This window comes from Ochotona curzoniae, unplaced genomic scaffold (genome assembly GCF_017591425.1).
Source record: "Ochotona curzoniae isolate NIBS_2020 unplaced genomic scaffold, NIBS_Ocur_1.0 contig_2688, whole genome shotgun sequence".
In the NCBI taxonomy this organism is placed as follows: Eukaryota; Metazoa; Chordata; class Mammalia; order Lagomorpha; family Ochotonidae; genus Ochotona; species Ochotona curzoniae.
In genome coordinates this window covers 15,182,748-15,204,914 of record NW_024465553.1, presented here as the reverse complement: position 1 = coordinate 15,204,914, position 22,167 = coordinate 15,182,748, and the positions used below count along the sequence as shown (strand labels likewise).

Here is a 22,167-nt window from a genome sequence, read left to right as displayed (position 1 = left end):
AACCCTACTCAGATTCAAGCCAGAGGGGCGTGTGGGGGGAATGTCCAATTCAGGTGCCTCTTCCTGCTGTGGAGGTGTCAACCCACCCACCTGCAGCCTTCGCATCTCTGCAGTCTTCCGGGGGAGGTGACAAGACCGTTTCCTCTGTCAGCCTTGAACTTGTCTGTGCGTGAGTCATGCTCTCAGTTGCCTTTCTTTTGTGCTGAGAAGTTCCTCGTTGCCCTGCTGCCCCTCTTTCTGGGCAACAAAAGGCTGGCGTGAGATTTGGTCTCACCAATCTGTGTGAGCCAGGATCTCTCAGTGCAGGGGTCAGTGCAGACAAAGCGGCTCTGATCGCTGGCATAGTTTCTAATTATAGAAAGTAGTTAGCTATTGTTCTCTAATTGCTTGCTGCAGTTAGGTTTGGGCATTGTTTTATATTTAATTTTTTTTTTTTTTTGGACAAAAGCCTGGTTTCTGATGAGTTGTTCTTTTGTTCGTTTTGTTTCCCTACTGTGGTTTGATGCCAAACCAGAGCCTGACTATTCCATTGAAGAACTGTAGGAGGTGGTATAGTATTTCTGGAGCAGCTGCATCATTTCCATTGATTTTCTCAGGGATTTCTACTTTTCTAATGGCGAGGAAGGGAATTTATGCTTACTGAGCATCTATTTAGTATGTGCTGGGCCTTGGGCAGAGGTTGTCTGAGTCAATTTTGCAGCAACCTTAGAGATGTTATTTTTCTTTTAAAGACCTATTTTATTTATTTCAAAGGCAGAGTTAGACTGAGAGTGAAAGCAACAGAGAGAAAATGAGAAACTATCTTCCATCCACTGTTTTTAAAGATTTATTTTATTTTTATTGGAAAGTCAGATATACAGAGAGGAGGAGAGACAGAGAGGAAGATCCTCCATCAGCTGATTCATTCCCCAAGTGGCTGCAACGAGCAGAGCTGATGTGATCCAAAGTCAGGAGCCAGGAGCTTCTACCTGGTCTCCCACGGGGTGTAGGGTCCTAAGGCTTTGGGTGCAGGGTCCTCAACTGCTTTCCCAGGTCATGAGCAGGGAGTTGGATGGGAAGTGGGGCCACTGTAATTAGAACCAGTGTCCATATGGGATCCAGGCACGTACAAGGTGAGGATTTTAGCCACTAGGCTACTGCACTGGGCCACATCCACTGGTTTACACACCACTTGGCTGCAACAGCTAGACCTACACGCCTGGAATTTTATCTGGGTCTGCCCCATGGGTGGCAGGGACCTAAACATTTGGGCTGTCTTCCACTTCCCCAGGCACATTAGCATGGAGCTAAATCAAAAGTGCAGCAACTGGAACTCTATCTGGCACTCATACGGTATGCCAGGCCATAATGCTGGCCCAAGTGGCTGGGTTCAAACTGTTCACATGGTTACCTGGATCGAGCTTCCCTTCTGACACAGATCCAGGCCATTGCCGGCTTGTGGGGAGGGAACTAGTGGATACAAACTCAAGCGCTGTCTCTTTCAAACAAACAAACAAACAAAAACCCCACAACACAACAACAAAAAAACACAAAAACACTTGAAAAAAAACTTTGGCTAACATCTGGCAATAACAAGTATACATATGATAAATGCAAATACATATATAAGGATAATGGAATTACGGAATTACGAAATATTTATTTTGGTGCAACAATTTTGAAAGTTGGGATTGTGAACGTTGCACAGTAGGTGAAGCTGTTACACATGACACCAGAATCACATAGAGATGCCGGTTCGTGTCCTGGCTGCTCCACTCCTGATCCAGCTCCTTGCTAATGGCCTGAGACAAGCAGCAGATGACAGGAGCCCTGCACCCAAGCGGGAGACCCAGAAGGAATTCCTGGCTTCTGGCTTGAGGATATCTTATATGCATAGATTGAAATATACTTATCCAGAATAAACTTATCTTTTAATTTTTTTTTTTTTACAAACTTTTGGGATGATATTTATTTTGCAGTATATTTCTTTTCATGAAATTGGTTTAGACGTCTGATCATGAGCTTAAATATCTTTTACCCTCCCTGAGCTATTCCAGCTTTTTTCATGAGGAATTTTTCCTGTCCTGTGTGACAGACAAGAACATAGAAGGGCCTGGGTGAGGTACTTTTACAGGGTCCCTCAAACAGTTAAGAATTCCTTATTTTCCATCTCCCTTCAACCTACAGGTTGAGCATTAATTCCAGATTACTCACATTGATCCACTTCCTACTAGGTATTTTTTTTAGCACTTTTTTTGGGTTAATGTTGATTTTTTTGAATTTATTATTATTATTATTTAAAGATTTATTTATTTTTATTGCAAAGTCAGATATACCTGACCTTGACCATGTGGTCCTTGGTTTAGGATGCCTGCCTTTGTCCTTCTGGTCCCTCCTCTGTGGTTGGGGTGCAGGGGCAGAGGGCTAACATAGGCATATTGGTTCCATCTCATCTCTGCTCTCCTGCTAGTGTCTCCATGCAATCCCTGCATGGGTGTGCTCACCTTTACAGTGCTACTGACCACCTTATTGGGATTATATTGTATGGATCTTTTTGGATCTCCAGACTTTGGTCATGGGAGCTCTGTGATATTAAAAAGACAGGAACCAAAGCCAAAAGTTGATTGCAAACTTTCCTGCTATCCATTCTGTCTGCATCTCTTAACAGCTTTCAAGAACAGACAATACTGGGAATATTTTGGCTATATGGACACCTGACCTTCTAGTTAGACATAGTTCACACCACATGGTAGTTATAAACATGCAAGGCAACACTTCCTGAGGCACTTCTAGTTCTCTGGAACTTGCATTCTTTCTCTAGGGCATGAGCTGCAGTTGCTTTCCAAGGACTACAACAAGCATGGAGGAGAGTGGGCCAGAGAGCACTGTGGCAGAGTCTGTCACCTAGGCAACGTTCCAAGGAGGCTTTTTGTCTGCCCACCTTGGGTGCTTGTCTCCAGGCCTTCCCAAAGATTGAAAGGCACTCCCAGGGTTCGTGACTCAGTTGTTAGGCCTCAGCACGCATCCTCCATGCTGTACATGGCTACCGGCAGGGACTCTGCTTGGCTTTATTTGTCATGTATCCTCAAGGCCTGGCTTCTATTGTTGAGTCAGGTACTGTGACTCCAAATCCCAGCTCTCATGGAGTTTGTATTCTGGTAGGAAAAACAGACAAAAGCTCTCTAAAGAAAGGAATGATGCCATTTCAGTATTGATAGGTGCACTAATTAATTCAGCACATTAAGGAGACAGAATTTTGTGGCTAGAGCTAATCAAGCATGGTCTCTCCTGACAGGTGACATTAACACAGAAAATAGACTGCCGGGATGCAGCAGGCCTTTGAAGATAGGGGAGGACGCCAAGTGTAATGGCCTTCAGACAGCAGCCATCTTGGCAAGTTAAGGAACAGACTGGGAGTTGGTGTAGAAGGAGCAGAATGAGCCAGGGAGAGAAGGATGGGGAATGAGGCTACAGGAATGAATGGGGCCCAGGCCAGGTGGAATCAGGTGGCCAGATGAAGACTTCAGATTTTCTCCACAGCAACATTCTGCTTCCAAAGCATTCATTTCATTTCACTTGATCCTCACACGAACCTTTGTGTTGGGTACAATGGATAATAGTATTAGCTCCATTTTATCCACAAAGAAAGTAAAAGTCTACATTTTGAAAACTTGATGGAAAGCACACAGTTCAAACAAGAGTGCTTAAATTGGTGGTTTGTAAGAATGACTGTATTGAAATTTCCCAGGGTGCTCTACCTAACACCTATGTCTGGGTCCCACCCACAGAAATTGGATTTAGGAGGTCTGAGACATGGATGGGAGGAATTTTATAGCTCTCCAGATGATTCTACATAGCTGAGAACCACTGCTCTCAGTGCAATTGATTTTTGCTCTGCTAAACTGCCTCCCCGTCGGAGCCTCTTCACTAAACTGCCTATTAGAGTCACCGGGAGAACTTTTCAAAATTACGGGGGTCCAAGCTCCACCCCAGCCTCTCAAAGCAGAATCTCTGGGGCGGAGACTCAAGGGATTGGTTTGGTTGAAGAACCTCATTAGCCTGCCTGCTTTGGAACCTCTCACATTTTGTGTCTGGTTTTCCTGTTTGTTCTTTTTCATTTATCCTCCCTGGGCTCTAAGCCTTGTCCTAAGCTTTTTATATTCCTTCCCGGCATCGCTTCCCAGCTGCTCCACTACCGTTCCACTTCCTAGTCCCCAGCTCCCGGCTTTGGATTAGCTGAGCTCTGGCTATAGGGAGAGAAAAAGAGCGAGCGAGAGAATCTTTCCTCTGCTGTTTCACTCCCTGGATGGTCACTATAGCTAGGGTTGGGCCAGACCAAAGCCAAGAAACAGAAACTACTTCTAGGTTTCCCATGTGGGTACAGGACTCAAGCACTTGGGCCATCTGCTACTTTTCCAAGGTGTACTATTAGGAGGCCAGATCCAAAGTGGAGCATCCAGGAATTGAACCAGTGCCCATATGGGAAGCTGGTGTTGCAGATGTGGTGGCTTAACCTGCTATCTCACAATGTCAGTCTCATTTTTATTTTATTTTTTTAAAGAAAAAAAAAAGTTTTTGAAGGCCAAGACAGGCAGAGATTGTCCATCCATCCTGGGCTGGCCCAGGTTGAAGCCAGGAGTCAGGAAATTAATCCAGGTCTTCCACGTGGGTGGCAGGGACCCATGTACTTGAGCCTCACCTGCTGCCTTCTAGAGTGTAGGTTAGCAGGAAGCTGGAATAAGAAGTGGAATTAGAGGGGCCAGCACATCAGCTCAACTGGCTAATCTTCCACCTTCAAGCATAGACATCCCATACGGGCATTGCTGTATGTCCCGGCTGCTCTACTTCCCATCCAGCTCCCTGCTTGTGGCCTGGGAAAGCAATAGAGAATGGCCCAAAGCCTTAGGACCCTGCAACCTGTGGGAGACCTGGAAGAAGCTCCCGACTTCACATTGGCTCAGCTCTGGTTGTTGTGGTTATTTAGGGAGTGAACCAGTGGATGGAAGATCTTTCTGTCTCTCTCTGTAAATCTGCCTTTCCAATGAAAATAAATAAATCTTCAACCCCCTCCCCCCCAAAAAAAAACATAAAAAACAAAAATGAAGTGGAGCCAGGACTTGAACCCATGCACTTGGATATGTGATGGAGATGTCCTCAGTGACAATTTATTGGCTACAGCAAACAGCTGTCCCAAGGACTGCCTCTCAAAGGGTTTATTCCATCTACCATCCTGAATTGGAAGCCTGAATGAAAGAGCTTTATGTACTTTTTAATACAAAAGTTTGCATACTCATTGTATAAAATTCAGATAGTACAAAGAGGCAAAGAATGTGAATGTACTCTCCCCAAGGGCTAACTGCTGGCCTCCTAGGAACAATTTCACACTTAAACTTAATGTTTAGTTATAATATCTATAGTAAACTTTTAGATGTGGTTTTCAGACTTAAATATCTAATTTAGCTATCTTTTTTCTTTATTGTATTCTGTGGCAGCTGTATTTTTTTTTTTTTTTTTTTTTTTACATAACTTTGCCAGCTCCCCCAAAACCCTTCTCCTGGGGAGCTCCTGTTCATTGTTTAATTCCCGGCCTATGAATCAATTCTTGGTTTATAGAGCATTTCAGAATCAATGCTTTCCTTACCTCCTTGTATTCCTGTACTACTTTGCTCATAGCTGTAGTTACACTCTCACCCCAGCTGGAAGTTATTCATCTTTTTGCTCTTTTGCCTGCAAACTGTGTACTTGACTGGTATAGTGGTAGTTCTGGTATCATCATTGTGGTATAGCTGGTACAGTAGCTGGCTGCTGCACTGGCATCCATATTGGCACTGGTAGAGTTACGGCTGTTCTCTGCTACTGGCTTGGGAAAAGCAATGCAAGACAGCCCAGATGTTTGGGCCCTGCCACCCTCCTGGGAGGCCTTGAGGAAGCTCCTGACTCCTAGCCTGATCCACCTCTGGTCATTGGAGCCATCTTAGGAATAAAGCAGCAGCAGATGGAGGACTTTTTTCTTTGTCATTTCCTCCCTCTACAACTCTGAGTTTTAAATAAATCTAAATACATATGTATATGTATGTGCATATATAAGCATATATAGTGTAAATGTATATCTATATCTATATCTATATCTATATCTATATCTATATCTATATCTATATCTATATCTATATCTATATCTAGTGGCAGCCCTGTTACACACAAAATTCAATAGATGTCCCGGTCTGCTTCTTGGCCCTCTAGTATTGATAATTCTCCTTTGTCAGTATCCCCAATATTACCTGGTCTCAATTGTCATAGCTTGATAGTTCATACTGATTGTAAAAGAGCTGGTCCTTGAAGTATATTATCCTTTTTTTTTTTTTAAAAAAAAAGATTTATTTATTTTTATTGCAAAATCAGAGGACTAGCTTCTGTCCGATGATTCACTCCTCAAGTGACCGCAACGGCCAGTGTTGCACCGACTTGAAGCCAGGAGCCCAAATCCTCTTTCAGGTCTCCCATGTGGGTTCAGGGTCCAAAGGCTTTGGGCCGTCCTCGACTGCTTTCCCGGTCCACAAGCAGGGAGCTGGATGGGAAGTGGAGCTGCCAGGATTAGAACTGGTGCCCATATGGGATCCCGGGCATTCAAGGCGAGGACTTTAGCCACTAGGTCACTATGCTGGGTCCTGAAGTATATTATTTTTAAGGAATATTTTGGCTTTAGTTTGCCCTTTGATCGTCATTACTGATCATATGTATATATATATTTTAAAAAGATATATTTTGAAAGGCAGAGTGCTAGAGAGGGAAAGACAGCACGAGATCGATGTTCCCTCTTCCAGTTCACTCCTCCAATGGCCGCATCAGCTAGGGTCAAGCCAGGGCCCCAGAACGCCCTCTGTGTATGTCCATTTGGGTGGCAGGGACCTAATCACGTGGGTCTCTTGTTACTACCTTCCCAGGCACAATCAGTGGGATGGTGGATGGGAAGCAGGGTATCCAGGACTGCAACGAGTGGCATTCAGATGTGGGATACCGGCTTTGGAGACTGAGGTGTAGCTGCTGTGCCATAGGCCGGGTCCTGTCCTAAATTTTAGATGAGTTTGTGAAGGTACAGGACCCAAAAAGGGGGACATTCATTGGAACGACTTTGAATCAATAGACAGATCCCTCATTTTCTCTTTGTTCCCCCAGAAAGGGGGATAGCTACAGACTCAGTGGGCGACTGATGAATGTGTTGGTACACCTGTAACTGCAGGAAAACACAGGCCAATGAACAAAGACCAAGCACCACTCTGCTCACCCACCAGATTCTTACCGTCCAGCCACCGTGAGCAATTTTCTTCTTTGCCTGCTCGTCCTAATACTTCATTGCAAATGTACACATCCCGGGCTGGCCACTGATGAGGTGGTTAAGCGGCTAGTTGGAGCGCTGGCATTTCCCATTAAAGTCGCTGCTCTGCTAGCCCAGCTTCCCTCTGAGATGCATCCTGGGGAGGCAGCGCATTCCGGCCACCCTCGTGGGAAACCCAGCTGGAGTTTCTGGCCACCTGGCTATGGCAGGCATTCGAGAACGAAGTGGCAAGAACTGTCATTAAAAAAAAAATCTATAAGCGCCCAATTTATCCTTTACTAAAATGACTCTTCTATAAAGGTCCCCGGGAGGATTCCTGGGTCAAAGTCCCGGCAAAGAAAGGAGGGAAACCGCTAGCCGAGAGCGCAGGAGCTCTGCAAGGGCCTGGCCTGCGGGACCAACAAAAACTACAAGTCCCGGCAGGCAGCGCGGCGCCGGCTGTCCCAGCGCGATCCGCGGGCCGGGGAGCACTGCTCCGGGCCAGCCGCCTGCCACCGGGCTGTGGCGAGAGGCCGCACGCCACGGTTGGGCCTCCCTGCAGGTGGGTAGGGGCGCGGGCCTCGGCTCCGGCTGGGGACTCGGGAGGGAACCCCGGCCCGTGACCTTGTCACCGGAGCCCCACGCGCGGCCACGTGCTCGGGCGGCTCGCAGGCCGCGCCCCTCCGCAGTGGCCGTCCAGCTCGACCCGGGAGCGGGCGGCCTGGCGCCGGGTGCCCCAGCGTCGTGGGCACCCGAGTGGGCGGAACTGGAGGAGGAGCGCAGGGGGCCGCGCAGGCGCCGTCACCCAGGGATGCAGTGGGCTCCGGGGCGAGCCGGCTGGGCTTGCAGCCGACGTTTGGGTGGCCCTAAGGGACGGTGCAGCTATCCCGTTCCTCCACCTGGGCTTGCCAGGTGCTCGAGGCGATTGCTTCCTTCTCTAGGGAGGAATACACCTGTGCCGAGGACAGCTGGCGAATGGAGCGCAGCTCTCTCACGATGGAGCGGCGTTTGTTTTGGGAAGTCACTCAAGTATTTATTGATCATTTCCATGGTGCATGGCCCTTAGTGGGTGCTCAGGAAATATTTGTGGAATCGAAGTTAGACTTTATCTGTGCCTTCCTTTCCTGTCGCAGTAATTCTCAGGAATCGCCCCAAGTGTTTGACAGCGCAGAAGGCTGCCTCCTACCCGGATGTTTCAGCAGAGAATTTGCACTTTTGACATTAGGCCCAGCTGCTGCAGAGACCCCCTGGTTTGGGAATTCTATTTTGAGAATTGCAGGGAAAAAAAACAAACAAAAAAAAAATAAAAAACTCCAACAAAAGCCTGTGCGAACTGGTCACAGCTGTTTGTCAGCCATTTGGTCCTGGTTTGCCAGTTTTGCTTTGGTCTTTATAGTAAACTTGCGTGTGCACACACACAAATCCCCATTGTTTTCTGTATAGGTTTTTTTTTTTTTAATCAGTTTACACGTGTTATTTTTTTCTGGGTTTTATATATACATGTATATAATTTATTTGAAAGGCAAGTGACAGAGAAAAACAGAAGGAGATCCTCCATTAGCTGGTTTCAATTCACTGGAATTCCATTTTAGTCTCCCCTTGGGTGTCAGGGGCTCACCGACTTGGGCCGTCTTCTCTTGCTCTCCGGCTGTATTCGCAGGAGGTTGGATCAGAAGAGGAGTAGCCGGGACATGAACCCTGGTAATGCTGATGTTGTGGGTGGCAGCTTAACGCACCAAGCCACAGTGTCAGCCCCCATGTTTCATCTTACTGTGTCATTATGTGTTGCTCATTTTGCAATAGGCATCACAGATGTGAAATCCATCCTCTGCTAGGAGAATGTCTCTCTTATTCCCTCTCTGATAGATTCAAGGGGTTCTTGTCAGCCAAGGGACTTAGAGGTTGTGCTTGGCTCAGCCACTCATCCCCTCCCATGCGGCTAGGGCAGCTCACTGAATAAATCCCCTGGGTTTAGACCTCTATGCCACAGACCCAGTTCAGGACTCATGAGGTGCTGGGCCTTTAAAAAAATTTTTTTTTAAAAAAGATTTATTAAAGAGACATTTACAGAGAGAAGGAGAGACAAAGGTCTGCCATCCAGTGGTTCACTCCCCAGATGGCCAAAATGACCAGAACTGAGCTGACCTGAAGCCAGGAGCCTCCTTTGGGTCTCTCTCATTGGTGTAGGGTCCCAGGGTTTTGGGTCATCCTCTGCTGCTTTTCCCAGGGAGCTGGATGGGAAGTGGAGCAGCTGGGACATGAACCTGGGATCTCAGCACTTAAAGGTGGAGGACTAGGGTGCTGAGCCATGGCGTCAGCCCCAAGTGGTCTGTTCTTGTCCGACTTTGGCTGTCTTGGTCGAAGCTGTCACTGTTGGGGTTGGATTCTGGTTGCGTCACTCACAGGTTCCTTGCTTGAAACCTTTCCCGCACACTCCACCTGTTTCTCTGGAGGATAAGCCAGTTACATTACCCTCCTGCCTGCTGGTGCAGGTTACTTGTGGCATGGATGCAAGCAGGTGACTTTTTCCTTGAAGTTCACCTGCTTTTCTGACTTGGTGCTTGCTGCTTGCATGTGGCTTTCCACGTCTTCCCTTTTCCACAGTGAAATGAATGCAGAATTTCTTTCCTTTGCCTGGGTGAGATTTGTTTTCCTCATCTACTTGGAACCCTCGCCTTGGTCAGAGACTCTTTTGTTTAATCGACATCAGTTGAACCCCCTTTGGCTGTCACAGTAGACAGAGCATGGTTGAGCTTTGTGTCTGGCCTTGGGCTGCACTGTCCTCTGCAGGGTGGGGCAGACTGCATGGTCCCTGGGCGTTGACCTAGTGTGATGGCATCATCCACCTTGTGTGCTTTTTCTCTTCATCAGTGATCAGGTGACCTGCTCACTCCAAGGTTACTTTTGGGTCTCTTTAGGCTTGGGGATAGTCCAGAGGGGGGAAAAAAATGATGCTCCTTTGTGTAATTGTCTAGGAAATGAGAAGGGGCTTGAGCTTGGAGTAATGTAGCCAAATGCCCAAGTGCCTTGCCTTTGTAGCAATTCTCCCCAAGTGTGGAGTGAGGAGTGAGGAATGATTCCAGGCCTGGAGTAGGGGGAGCTGTGTTTGGGTTGGCCCTGAGAAGGCCTAGCCACACATGGACCACTGTAAACGTCAAGTGCTTGATTTTCCATTTGATTCTGTTCAAGAGGTGGATGTAACTGTGTCCACCATCTTCCAGCTTGCAGGAGGCCCAGACTCCTCTGTGGCCTGGTTCCATGCCTCCCCGGCTGGGGGTGTTTCCTGTGATCTAAGGAGCAGGAGTTTTTGATAACCAGCCACGTCACTTTTGCAGCCTGCCCTGGATTATCGCCCGTGGGATACGTGGGTGGATCTTATGACAGCTCCAGGACTCCAGAGAGCACCAGCCATGTGCCTGGTGCTGTTTGGGTGTGTCTGCGGGTCAGAAATCAGAGTCCTTGCCCTCAGCTGGCTGTCGCAAATGCATTCCTGAAGGAGAGCAAGACTGTTAGTATATGGGGTCCAAGTGTCCCCACCACAGAGGTCACGTGCTATAAATTGAGAGTAGGGTTGAACAAACTCTGATTTGGACCATTCTTGAACTGAGCCAAGGAGAGCAAATCCTTCCCTTTCCTGCCGCTTTGGTGTCCTGTTTGAATCTGGGGATGGTGATATTTGTCTCACCTGACTGGTTTTGGTGGTGCAGCGGTGTGATCTGATGGTTGGGAGCCTCTGTGCAGCCGCGTGCTGGTGGCTGGGGTGACCCAGGTGAAAGTCAAAAAGGCAAGTAAACAGACCAGGGCAGGTGATTCATTAGCAAAGGGCTTGCTAAGGAAAGGTGTTTTTCATCGACAGCAGACAAACCGTATTTCACGCCTGACAGGGTCTTTTAAAATACCCGGAGGGGAACAGCTCATTTGCATGTTAAAGACTCACTGACACCTTATGGAAAACTCCAGGACCAGTCTTCTGAGACACTGGTTGGCTTCTAATATCTTCTATTTTATGTATTTCAATTTTTCCTTCTTCTATTACACAGGGCATTTGCGTGAAAACTGGGTCATGGGCATGTCAGCTTTGCTGCCACTGCTGTCCTCAGAGGTCTTGTTGCTTACATGGGACAGGCCTGGGAGCATAGCATTGAGGGGGACCTGGGCTGGGAGGTGGTGCTGGGTGATGCTCATGAGGATGGCTATTATTTATTTTTCTTGGAAAGGGAGATTTACAGAGAAGGAGAGACAGAAAGAAAGATCCTCCATGCGCTGGTTCACTTACCAAGTGGTCACAATGGCCGGAGCTGAGCTGATCCAAAGCCAGGAGCTAGGAGCCTCTTCCAGGTCTCCCACGCAGGTGCAGGGTCCCAAGGCCTTGGGCCGTCCTTGACTACTTTCCCAGGCCACAGGCAGGGAGCTGGAAGGGAAGTGGGGCTGCTGGTACATCAACTGGCACTCATATTGGATCCCAGTGCATGCAAGGCAAGGACTTTTGCCATTAGGCTACTGTGCAGGGCCTCCTCCCTTTTTCTTAAGATTTATTTATTTTTATTGGAAATACAGATTTACAGAGAGAAGGAGAGACAGAGGAAAAAAGTTCTTACATCCATTGGTTTAACCCACAGATGGCTGCAATGGCCGGAGCTGAGCTGATCTGAAGCCAGGAGCCAGGAGCTTCTTCCAGGTCTCCCATGTGGGTGTAGGGATCCAAGGACCTGAGCCATTCTTTGCTGCTTTCTCAGGCTACAAGTGGGGAGCTGGATAGGAAGTGGAGCAACTGGAGCATGAACAGGCACCCATATGGGATGTTGGCGTTTGAGATGGAGGGTTAGCTGGTTGAGCCATTGCATCAGCCTTAGAGGATAGCTGTTGAATCAATAGCCCAGAAGAGGTAATTTTCACCTGGGCACCTGTGTTAGTGGCTCTGCACAGGCCTTGTGGGCTATAGTTTATCCATCTGAGTCTCTCCTGTGGATGACAGGGGTCAAAGTACTTGTTCCACCTCTTTACTGCTTTCCTGGTTGTGGTAGCCGGGAGCTGGGTTTGAAGCAGGGCAGCCAGGACTCTTACTAAGGCTCTGACAGGGGTGCAGGTCATCGCAGGCCCGCCCCTTGGTCCACTGTGCCACAGCACTGGCCCTGTCTGTATTGTTCTGTGTTTTTTTTTTTTTTAATTTTTATTGGAAAGGCGGATATACAGAGAGGAGGAGAGACAGAGAGGAAGATCTTCCATCCGATGATTCATTCCCCAAGTGAGCGCAACAGCCAATGCTATGCCGATCTGAGGCCCGGATCCAGGAACTTCTTCCGGGTTTCCCACATGGGTGCAGGGTCCCAAAGCTTTGGGCCATCCTCAACTGCTTTCCCAGGCCACAAGCAGGGAGCTGGATGGGAAGTGGGGCCGCCAGGATTAGAACCGGCGCCCATATGAGATCCCAGCGCGTTCAAGGTGAGGACTTTAGCTGCTAGGCTACGCTGCCGGGCCCCCCTCTGTATCATTCTTATGGTGTCGCTGTGAGGTGGGTGCTCTAAGCCCCCTTCCTTAAAGTGAGCAGCTGAACCAGGGATCTGCCTGCTGCAGAGGCTGGGTCCTTCCCCATCAGTTGTTCTGTACAACTCTGAATGTGAGCTACCCTGGGTGCCACGCAGGAAGGCCCCTGGAGCGCTCCTCCTGGCGCTGAGGGTCCTGAGGAAGGAAAGTGTGTAAGGAGTTTCTCAGGGCACTGCCAATTCTGGGTGAAGCAAAGCAGAGGGTGATCTGAGTCTGTTGCCCCTTTCAACACCTGTAAGTACTTCAGGCCCAGGCTGCTGCCAGTGGTGAAGTTGGGGCCAGGTGAGGGGCTGCTAGCAGGCTGCAGGTGTGGCCTGCAGGATTCCTCTGGGCATGGAGAGGCAGGGAGCCATTTGCCAATGCCCAGTGTTGGGTGAGGGCACGATGGTGGTTACTGTGGAGGGCGATGGTGAGAGCCAGCATTGAGTCCTGACTGTGTAAGCAGGTGTTCTGTGGTTTGTCCTGGTCACTCCATCAGGAAGGGACTGCTGGTCACAGTGCCCCTTTTGTAGACAGGGCTAAGAGTGATGGAGCTGCTTTCCTGCCATCAGCCAGAGTGTGCATGGCTGTGCCAAGGCTCACACCACTGTTCAAGGGCTTCAGACTGTATGCTTTCAACTGCCAAATGCCCCGTCCAGAAGGGACCCTTGGTCCATTCAGGAATGGCAGAATGAGGCTGGGTAGGGAGGTTTCCTTCCTTTTTTAAAAATCTCAGTTCATGTGGGTTATTTTATTATTATTATTATTATTTTTTTTGATGGCAAGACAGGGAGCTGGGTAGAAAGAGAGGTAATCTGCCATCCGCTGGTTCACTTCCCAAGTGCCCACAGCAGCTGGAATGGGACCAGGCTAAAGCCAAGAGCCAGGAATTCCTTCCAGCTTTCCCACATGGGTAGCAGGGACCTAGCTGCTTGAGCCATCACACTGCCTCCCAGGGTGTACATAACAGGAAACGGAGCTGGGTCCCCAGTTAATCTTTTGACCACTCTGATGGAAAGTACTACAATTCCCATTTCACAATGAAGGAAAGAAAGCAACGAGAGTGTGATGGTGTCCCCACAATTACCTGGTTGTGAGAGTCAGCTTTATGCCACGTACACATCCACTTTAATTTATTTTTACATCAGGAACAAGATGCAAAATTGACTGTCTCCTATCAGTGCTCCAGAACAGATTTGGCCATTTATTTCCTTTTAAGGATTTATTTTTATTGGAAAGACAAATTTTACAGAGGAGAAAAACAAAGAAAGATCTTCTACCCGTTGGTTCATTCCACAAGTGGCTACAATGGCTGGAGCTGAGCTGAACTGAAGCCAGGAGCCAGGAGCTTCTTTGGGGTCACCCACAGGGGTGCAGCATCTCAGGTGCTTGTACCTTCTTCCACTGATTTTCCAGGCCATAAGCAGGGAAGCTGGATGGGAAGTGGAGAAGCAGGGACACGAACTGGTACCCATATGGGATGCTGTGCTTGGAGATGGAGGATTAACTAGTTGAGTCAATGCACTGGCCCAGATTTGGTCATTTCTAAAGCCTCTGCTGTAGGGAAAAGGCATCTTACTACCTATAAAAAAGCCAATCCCCCCTCCATCCCCCTGGTTCACTCCCCAAATGCTTGCAGCAGCTTGGACAGGTTCGAATTTGGCAGAAAGGACTTCCATGCAGGTCTTTCATAGAGATGGTGAGGGCCCAAGTATTTGGGCCAGCCTCTTGCTGCCTTTCTCACATTAGTGAGAAACTGGATCGAAAGTAGAAGAACCGTAATTGGAGCCGATTCTTCTGCATGGGTTGCAGGTATCTCAGGTGATGCCTTAATCCACTGTGCCACAACATCTGCCTCTCAGAATTTCTTGATGGAAGATCCTTAAGTTGTTTCTTTATCTTAGCTACTAAAAATAATTCTAAACAATTTAAAAATGGGCAGTGTAACAATTGCCTTTTTGAGGACATAGGAACTAATCTCAGGAGTTTCTTGATTTATTTCTTAAAATTATTTCTTTTAAGTAATTGTTGGCATGAGTATTTGGTGCAGAGGTTAAGACCTTCTTGGAACACCCACAGCACCTGTTCCTGTGTGTTGGTTGTGTGTGCCCAGTGTTGTGCTGACAATTGCATGTGTCTAATTTCATCAAGTCCTAACATCAAGTCCTAAATTTGAATCTCAGTTGGATTAGGAGAACTCTAACCATCAGTCTTTCTCCACTTTGCTTTCTGCTACAGGGTCTGGGAACATGGCCAGGAAGGCCCTCAAGCTTGCTTCATGGACTGGCATGGCTCTTGCTGCCTCTGGCGTCTACCTCTATAGTAACAAGTACTTGGACCCTAATGACTTCGGTGCCATCCGGGTGGGCAGAGCTGTGGCTACGGTAAGTGGTCTCATTTTGGGAGCAGCTTGAGCATGACTTTGGCAGCCTGTGTGGGCAAGGCTGGGGTGGAGGAGTTGTACTGGGTATCCAAGTGGTAAGTTCTTTGCTCTCTGGTCCACAGACGGCTGCCATCAGTTATGACTATCTCACGTCCCTTAGGAGTGTCCCGTATGGCTCAGAGGAATATTTGCAGCTTCGATCCAAGGTACGGGAACAATGGGACCCACTTTGGCTGGGTGGCAGCTCAGCCAATAGGATTTTGGTAGGTACCTGGCGATGGGCTGAGGGCAGAATCGTGGTTAAGCCTGGGGTCCTTGGGCCCTTGGCTGACTGGGGCCTTGGAAGGAAGGAAGGGAGGACCACCTTTCCCTTCGTGCTGAGGTAGTTCAGTGCCAATGAGAAGGGCCCCTAGATTGACATCAAGGTGGATCCCAGGGCACTGGGGCTGTTCATCTGCAAGGTGCTGCCGGGGAGGTCAGTGTGTGTGTTTCTGGGCAGTGCAGATGCCTGGAATGGCTCAGGCGGGATGAAGGCTTTGTCCCCGAGGTACCTTAGCTGGCGTCCAGTCAGCTTAGTCAGCAAAACCCAGCTGGAAGAGGTTAATTGCTGTCCCACCTGAAGGTCACCTTGGGGCTTCTTGTAGGCCTCTGAGTGGAGCTGTGGCTTCTGTTCAATTTCTCCTCCCTGGCAACGGGGAGGTTGGTGTAGTTGTGATGTCTGCATACCCCTGAGAGTTGGGGGATCAACAAGAGGCGTTTTTTTGGGTGTCAGTTGAGTTTTAAGTGAAGACTGTTTTGGCCCTTCCAGAGAGTTCTGTTGTTAGACTGGTCTGCCCAGGCATTTCTCCCATCCTGGGATGCCCTTTGCTTCTTAGAATATTTTTACTCATGCTTTTAGATCACTTAAATATCCCCTCTCTCCCCCTCCTGAGGATTCTATAGGAACTGTCAGAGCCGCTGCCTTGTGTAGTGTGAAGTTGGTTTGTGAGAGCAAGAACTTGGTCGTGGCTGTGGCATCTCCACGTCTGTCACCATCCTCCCAGTACCCACTCGGGACACAGTAGATTCTGAAAAGACTCACTGAGTAGACAGGTGAATGATTGTAGGTCTTGTTGGAGAATCTCAAAGCACCTGCCTCGCAGACAGCACTGTTTGCCTTTGTCCTGGCCCTCTTGGTCCTCCTAACCCCAGTAATGGATCTTGGAAACCCCTGCAGAAGGTCAGGGCAAGGCTTCTTCTTTGGCGAAGTCTAGAGAGCAGGTGGGCAGTGGGTGTTCCGCAGGTGGCTGCCCGCTCACGGGTAGGTCATCTGAAAGGCAGAAGCAGACAGCTCTGAGGGTGTGGCAGGGAGAGTGCACCCTGTTATTTGGCAGGAGGGCAGTACGCGGTGGCTGTCACCCGATATCAGGGTGCAGGCTGCGTCCTAGGAGTCATACCGGGGAAGAGGCAAACGGCTGGTGCTGCAGAGCACGTGGCAGCGCAGCGGGAGTGTTTTCTCATATCAGAGTGCTGTCTGGGCTTGTCGGCGTGGCTGATAAAAGAGTGAGTGAAGGGTAAAACATCATTATCTCCCCTGTCAAGCTAGCATCTGCAGGGCCAGGAGACTGGCACAGCAGGCGGGAACTTGGAGAAGCACTTCCAAGGTTAGCGCCGGCCAGCTGGCTGCAGTCTCAGTGACTCAGCCTTGGGGGACACGGTGAGGAGTTGGGGGGGCTCCAGTGACGGAGTGGCACTTTCCTGGGTGACGCTAGCGTTTTTGGAGCACCAGACTTCTGATGTGCAGGTTGTTTATAAGCTGACACGTATGTGCACAGGCCCGATCAGAAAGCAGGCACTGTTGGTACAGGTGTCTACAGTAGACCAGAAGAAGCAGGGTGCAGTTGATTCTGACCAAGGGGTTGGCAGGTAGTAGATGTTTGTTAATTTTGTAACCTTGGGTCAGGCTCCTCATGGGGAATAACATCTTGCACTTTGGAGACCCCTTCTCTACCTTGCGTTCACACAGCAACTTTTCGGTAAGACTCCTTATCACCCTGGCTGATCCTATTGTTTACTGAGTTACTTGCTCTTAAGGTTTAAAAAATATATATTTTTATCTATTTGAAAGGTAAACATCTTCGATCTGTTAGCTTACTCGCCAAATGCCTGCAACCACCGGGGCTGGACGAGGCTGAAGCTGAGAGCGTGGAGCTCGGAGCTGGGTCTCTGCGAGCTGGGTCTCTGCGAGCTGGGTCTCTGCAAGCCAGGTCTCTGTGAACCGGGTCTCTGCAAGCTGGGTCTCTGTGAGCTGGGTCTCTGTGAGCTGGGTCTCTGTGAGCTGAGCCGGGGCCTGTTGACTCGGGCCATCACCTGCTGCCTGTCAGGGTGTCTGTTCACCGGAAGCCAGCATCAGAAGCAGAGCCAGAACTCAAATCGAGGCTTCGTGCTGCGGGGTTCAGGCGTGCCAAGCAGCATTAAACTCCTGTGCTAGACATCCACCCGTGTCTATTGTTTTAAAGATTTACTTACTTGAAAGGCAGAATGAGAGAGGAGAGAGAGAGTCTTAATGGTCTTAATGGCTGAAGCTTGGCCAGGACAAAGCCAGGAGCCAGGAGGTTCTTCTGGGTCTCCCACGTGGGTGGTGGGGGCCCAAGCACTTGGCTGTGTTTTGTTGCTTCCCCAGGTGCATTAGCAGGGAGTCAGATTGAAAGTGGAGCAGCTGGGTGTTCAGAGGGTTGCTGGTATCCGTTTTTTGAGAACTGGCCCACTTCCATTTCAGGCTCATCTTGTGTTTTGCCTGCCCCAGTCTTGGGATGGATGACTTCTCTAAGGAGCCCTGGTTCCTTTGGAGAATGATCCTGATTGACCCAAAGGTGGAGGCGAGGCATGCGAGTGTAGATGAGATGCCCTTTGGATTCAGTATATGAATAGACACACACACACACACACTTTTTTCTGTCTCTGTAAAACTGCAGTACTTTTATCTCCAATTCTAGTCCATTGTAGTATTCTCTTTACATTACATGGCTGGTGCTTTTTTATTTGATTGTTTCTATGCCAAGCACTGTGTGAGGCTCCAAGGTGACGAAGAGGAATTAGCCTGGGTCTGCGCCCTCCAGTTATTCATGGTGAGGACCAGGCATGAGGGAAGGAAGGGTGCACATTGATTAGTCCTCTGACCTCTGCCCTACAGTTGCCACTCTGACACTTTAGACTAGCTGACTCGCAGGCAGCAGGAGCAGGAGCAGGGTCCGGGAAGGCCGACCCTGGAGTAGTGGGCTGTAAGTGTGCTGTAGTTTCTTTGCGCCTACAGGGTGTCTGACCTGGCATGGCAGCTTTGCAGGGAGTCTTCATGCACTGAGTCCTTCACACCCCCTTTTGCCACTTCCCTTGGCCATCAGGGAGCTGGGCCTGGGAGTGTTCTGCATAGAGGGCGGAGGGAAATTGAATCCCTGCTGTCTTGGCTACTGGCTTTGTTGGAGTTTGTGATTATTTCTGCAGCAACATGAGCTGCATTTCATTTGCTCTGCTTGGGTCATCTGAGGATGAGGCCTTGGGAACAGAGAAATGACCGAGTCCAGCACCTCCTTCTTAGCTTTCTGTGTACCCACGCATTTCTCAGCTGGCTAGCTGGGGATTCTGCCAAGAAACCTTGCCTACGGTGGTCTCAGACTTGACTCTTGTGTGCACCGGCCAGTGCGGGGTCAAGTTTGGTCTGTCACCTGCACCAGCCAATGCACATATTGATAGATGCAGCTGCCTGGTCAGTCCACCCAAGTGTCTGTCATATCTCATGTGAACTGAACCAACTGATGTTGTAGCCCACCCTAGCCAGCCTGCCACAGACCTGGTCCTCAGACCTACCAGCATGTGCTGCAGTCTCATTGGGGCAACCCCCGATATCCCCCAGGAGGCCTGCTCTAGCCCCAGTTTCTGCGCATACCAGTTTTTGCTGTTGCTTAGCCCAGCCCAGCCTGCATCCCATTTGGCTCTCTGTCACAGCCATGGGTGCTGTGGCTTTGCTCAGCCCTACCTATTTTCAGACCCTGCCCTCACATATGCCAACAGGTGTCACGGCTTTGTCCAGTCTGGCCCGCCCCTGGTCCTGGCTCTCATGCTCACCAGTGGTAGGTACTGTATAGCAGGGGAGTACACAGTTTCCCTGCCAGGCATGTTCCCAGCCTCAGATCTTGTGCCTGCCAGGGTGTATGGTGGTCCAGCCTGACAAGACTTGTACCCGGTCCTGGCATTTGTCAGCTGATGCTGCAACCTAGCCCAGCAGACTTGCACCTACCTGGCTCTCTTTCACACCAGCTGATGCAAAAGCCTAGCCCAGCCTGGCCCACCCCTAGTCCCAACTCTCATGTTTATCTGTGGAAGTAGTGTCCTTGCTGGGGAGTCCTGAATGTTCCCCTGTAAGGTTGGCTGTCAGTTCTAGGCCTTATGTGTCCAATGGGTGCTATGGCCCAGTCTGAGATGGCCTGCCCCATGTCTTGGCATTTGGCTGTAGGTGCCCAGCCCAGTCCAATTCTCACATATGGATACAGCAGCCTAGCCCAGCCTAGCCCACTTCCAGTCCTCTTGTAAACTGGCAGGTGTCATGGTCAACATGGGCCTGGCCTGTGCTTCATCCCGGCCCATCCTGGTGTGGCCTACTCCCATCCCTGGCTCTTGTGCTCACCTGCAGGAGCTGTTTCCTAGCTTGGGAGTTCCCCAAGTTCCTCTATTAGTGCTGCTCCCAGCAATGGATCTCATGTGTATTGGTAGGTGCCCAGACTGATATGGCTGGTCCCTAGTCCTGGCACTCATCTAGCCCGATTGGCCCACATATAGTCCAAACCAGCCAGGCCTTCCCCCAGATCCAGTATTATGTGACCTGGTGGGTGCTGTGGCTTAGGTTGGCCTGTCTCAAACCCATTCTGGTTCTTGCGAGTGCCATCAAGTATTAGAGCCTACTCTAGCCCTCCCCCAACCCAATCCACATGCATGCTAGTGGGTGCTGCAGCCTTGCTCAGCCTGGTCTGCCGATAGTCCCTGCTCTCATACTTACCAGTGGGAGCTGCAGCCCAGCAAGGGAGTCCCCTGCCAGGCTCATTTCCACCCGTAGATCTTGTGTGTGTTGGCAGGTGCTTTGACCCAGACTGGCCCAGTCCACCTGCAATCTCAGTTCCCACTGATGGGTGTTGCAGCCTAGCCCAGCTGGGTGCTGCTCACACCCTGTCCTGGTTCTTGTGCATGCCAGTGGGTGCTGTAACCTGGCTCTGCCTGACCTGTCTCTGATTCTGACCCACACGAATGCTAATGAGTGCTGTAGCTCTGTCTGGCCTGGTCCACCCTCTTCCCTGGCTCCTGTGTTCCCCAGAGGGATCTGCAGATTAGTAGTGAAATTCTCCAAGATCCTGCTCCCAGCCGTAGATCCCACACATGCCAGTGGGTGTTATGGTCCTACTTGGCATGTTCTGCCCTCAATACAAGTCTTTCCATGTGCTGGTGGTGCTATAGCCTGGCCCCACATGGCCTCCTCTTGTCCCCAGCTCCTGCAAATGTTAGTTGGGTTTCTGTCAGGTGAGTTCTGTTGTGCAGCCTGGCTTGGCCCATCACCATCCCAAGCTCTCAGCATAAACTAGTGCGTGCTGCAGTCCCACAGAGGTGAGCCCACAATTCCCCTACAGAATCTGCCCCAAGATCTGGCTCTTTTCTGTTCTGGTGGGTGCTGAAGCCCAGCCTGACATGGCCCACCACTGTTCCAAAACTCGTGGTAGGTACTATAGCCTAGCCCAGCCAGGCACGTCCCCCAGCCCCAGCTTTTGTGTGTACCAGGCAATGCTATTTAGCTCAATCCAGGTTTGCTATGCAGGCAGGTGCCCTCCAGTTCCCCATTATAAGCCATTCCATCTTAGATCTCTTGCCTACCTGCAAGTGCAATGGCCTGGTCTGTGGAAGATTCTAGAAGTCAATCCATCCCTGTCAAATATGCCCTCAGCCTCTCCAACCCCAGTACTTTCCCAGATCCCCTCCCCCCACATCTGCAGCTGAGGTGGCATCTCCTGGCATGGCATGGTTCTCCTTCCCTATGTATCTTTAAAAAAAATAAGCAACTATGCTGACATACTGGTATAGTTAACACAAATTTGGCACTAACTAGGCCTAGAATGCCCACCAGCTACTAGCTGCTTTTATCCCAGCAGAGTCACATTTGTTTAGGTACAAGGCAACCCAGGCAGTTGCCTACAGCTGGGGTATTCTCTCTCACACTTTTTCGTTTATTTATTTCATTTATTGGAAAGGGAGAGGCCGAGGGAGAGAAAGAGAGGTTGAGTTTCTGTCGACTTGTTCATTGCCCAAATGTCTCCACAGCTGAGGCTGGACCAGGCTGAAGCTGGGAGCCAGGAGCTCCATCCAGGTCTCTCACATGGGTGGCAGGGATTCAACTGTTACAGCCACTCGAGTGTCTGAGTAAAATGAAGTTGGGATCAGGAACAGAATGAACCCAGGCATTCCAATATGGGGTGTGGCTATCCTAAATAGCATCTTTTTTTTTTTTTTTTTAAGAATTTAAAAATTTTTGCTGTTAAAGGCAGTTTTACAGGGAGAAGAAATACAGAGAGAAAGATATTCCATCTGCTGATTTACTCCTCAAGTGGCTGCAATGGCTGGAGCTCAGCCAGTCCGAACTCAGGAGACAGGAGCTTCTTCCGGGTCTTGCATGTGCGTGCCGGGTCCCAAGGTCTTGGGCCGTCCTCAGATGCTTTCCCAGGCCACAAGCAGGGAGCTGGAAGGGAAGTAGAGTAGCTGGGATACGAACTGGTGCTTGTGTGGGATCCTGGTGCATGCGAGGTGAAGATTTAGCCATTTTGCCACTGTGCCAGGCCCACTAGATGACATCTTTACTGCTAGGCCAAGTGCCTGCCTCTCAGATTCTTTTTTTTTTTTTTTTAAAGATTTATTGATTTTTATTGGAAAGGCAGATTTGCAGAGAGAAGGAAAGACA

General features: G+C 49.5%; 1 protein-coding gene across 1 annotated transcript in view; it reads left to right on the top strand.

Annotated features, from left to right (window-relative positions):
• The first annotated feature begins 7,766 nt into the window (after nucleotides 1-7,766).
• The window catches only part of ADCK1 (aarF domain containing kinase 1), a 97,556-nt gene continuing 83,155 nt past the window's right edge, over nucleotides 7,767-22,167 (top strand). Inside the window, exons 1-3 of the mRNA XM_040975227.1 lie at nucleotides 7,767-7,853; nucleotides 15,053-15,198; nucleotides 15,320-15,403. Coding sequence (XP_040831161.1) covers nucleotides 15,064-15,198; nucleotides 15,320-15,403 — 219 coding nt within the window. The 5' untranslated portion in view covers nucleotides 7,767-7,853; nucleotides 15,053-15,063. The remainder of the gene's footprint in view (nucleotides 7,854-15,052; nucleotides 15,199-15,319; nucleotides 15,404-22,167) is intronic.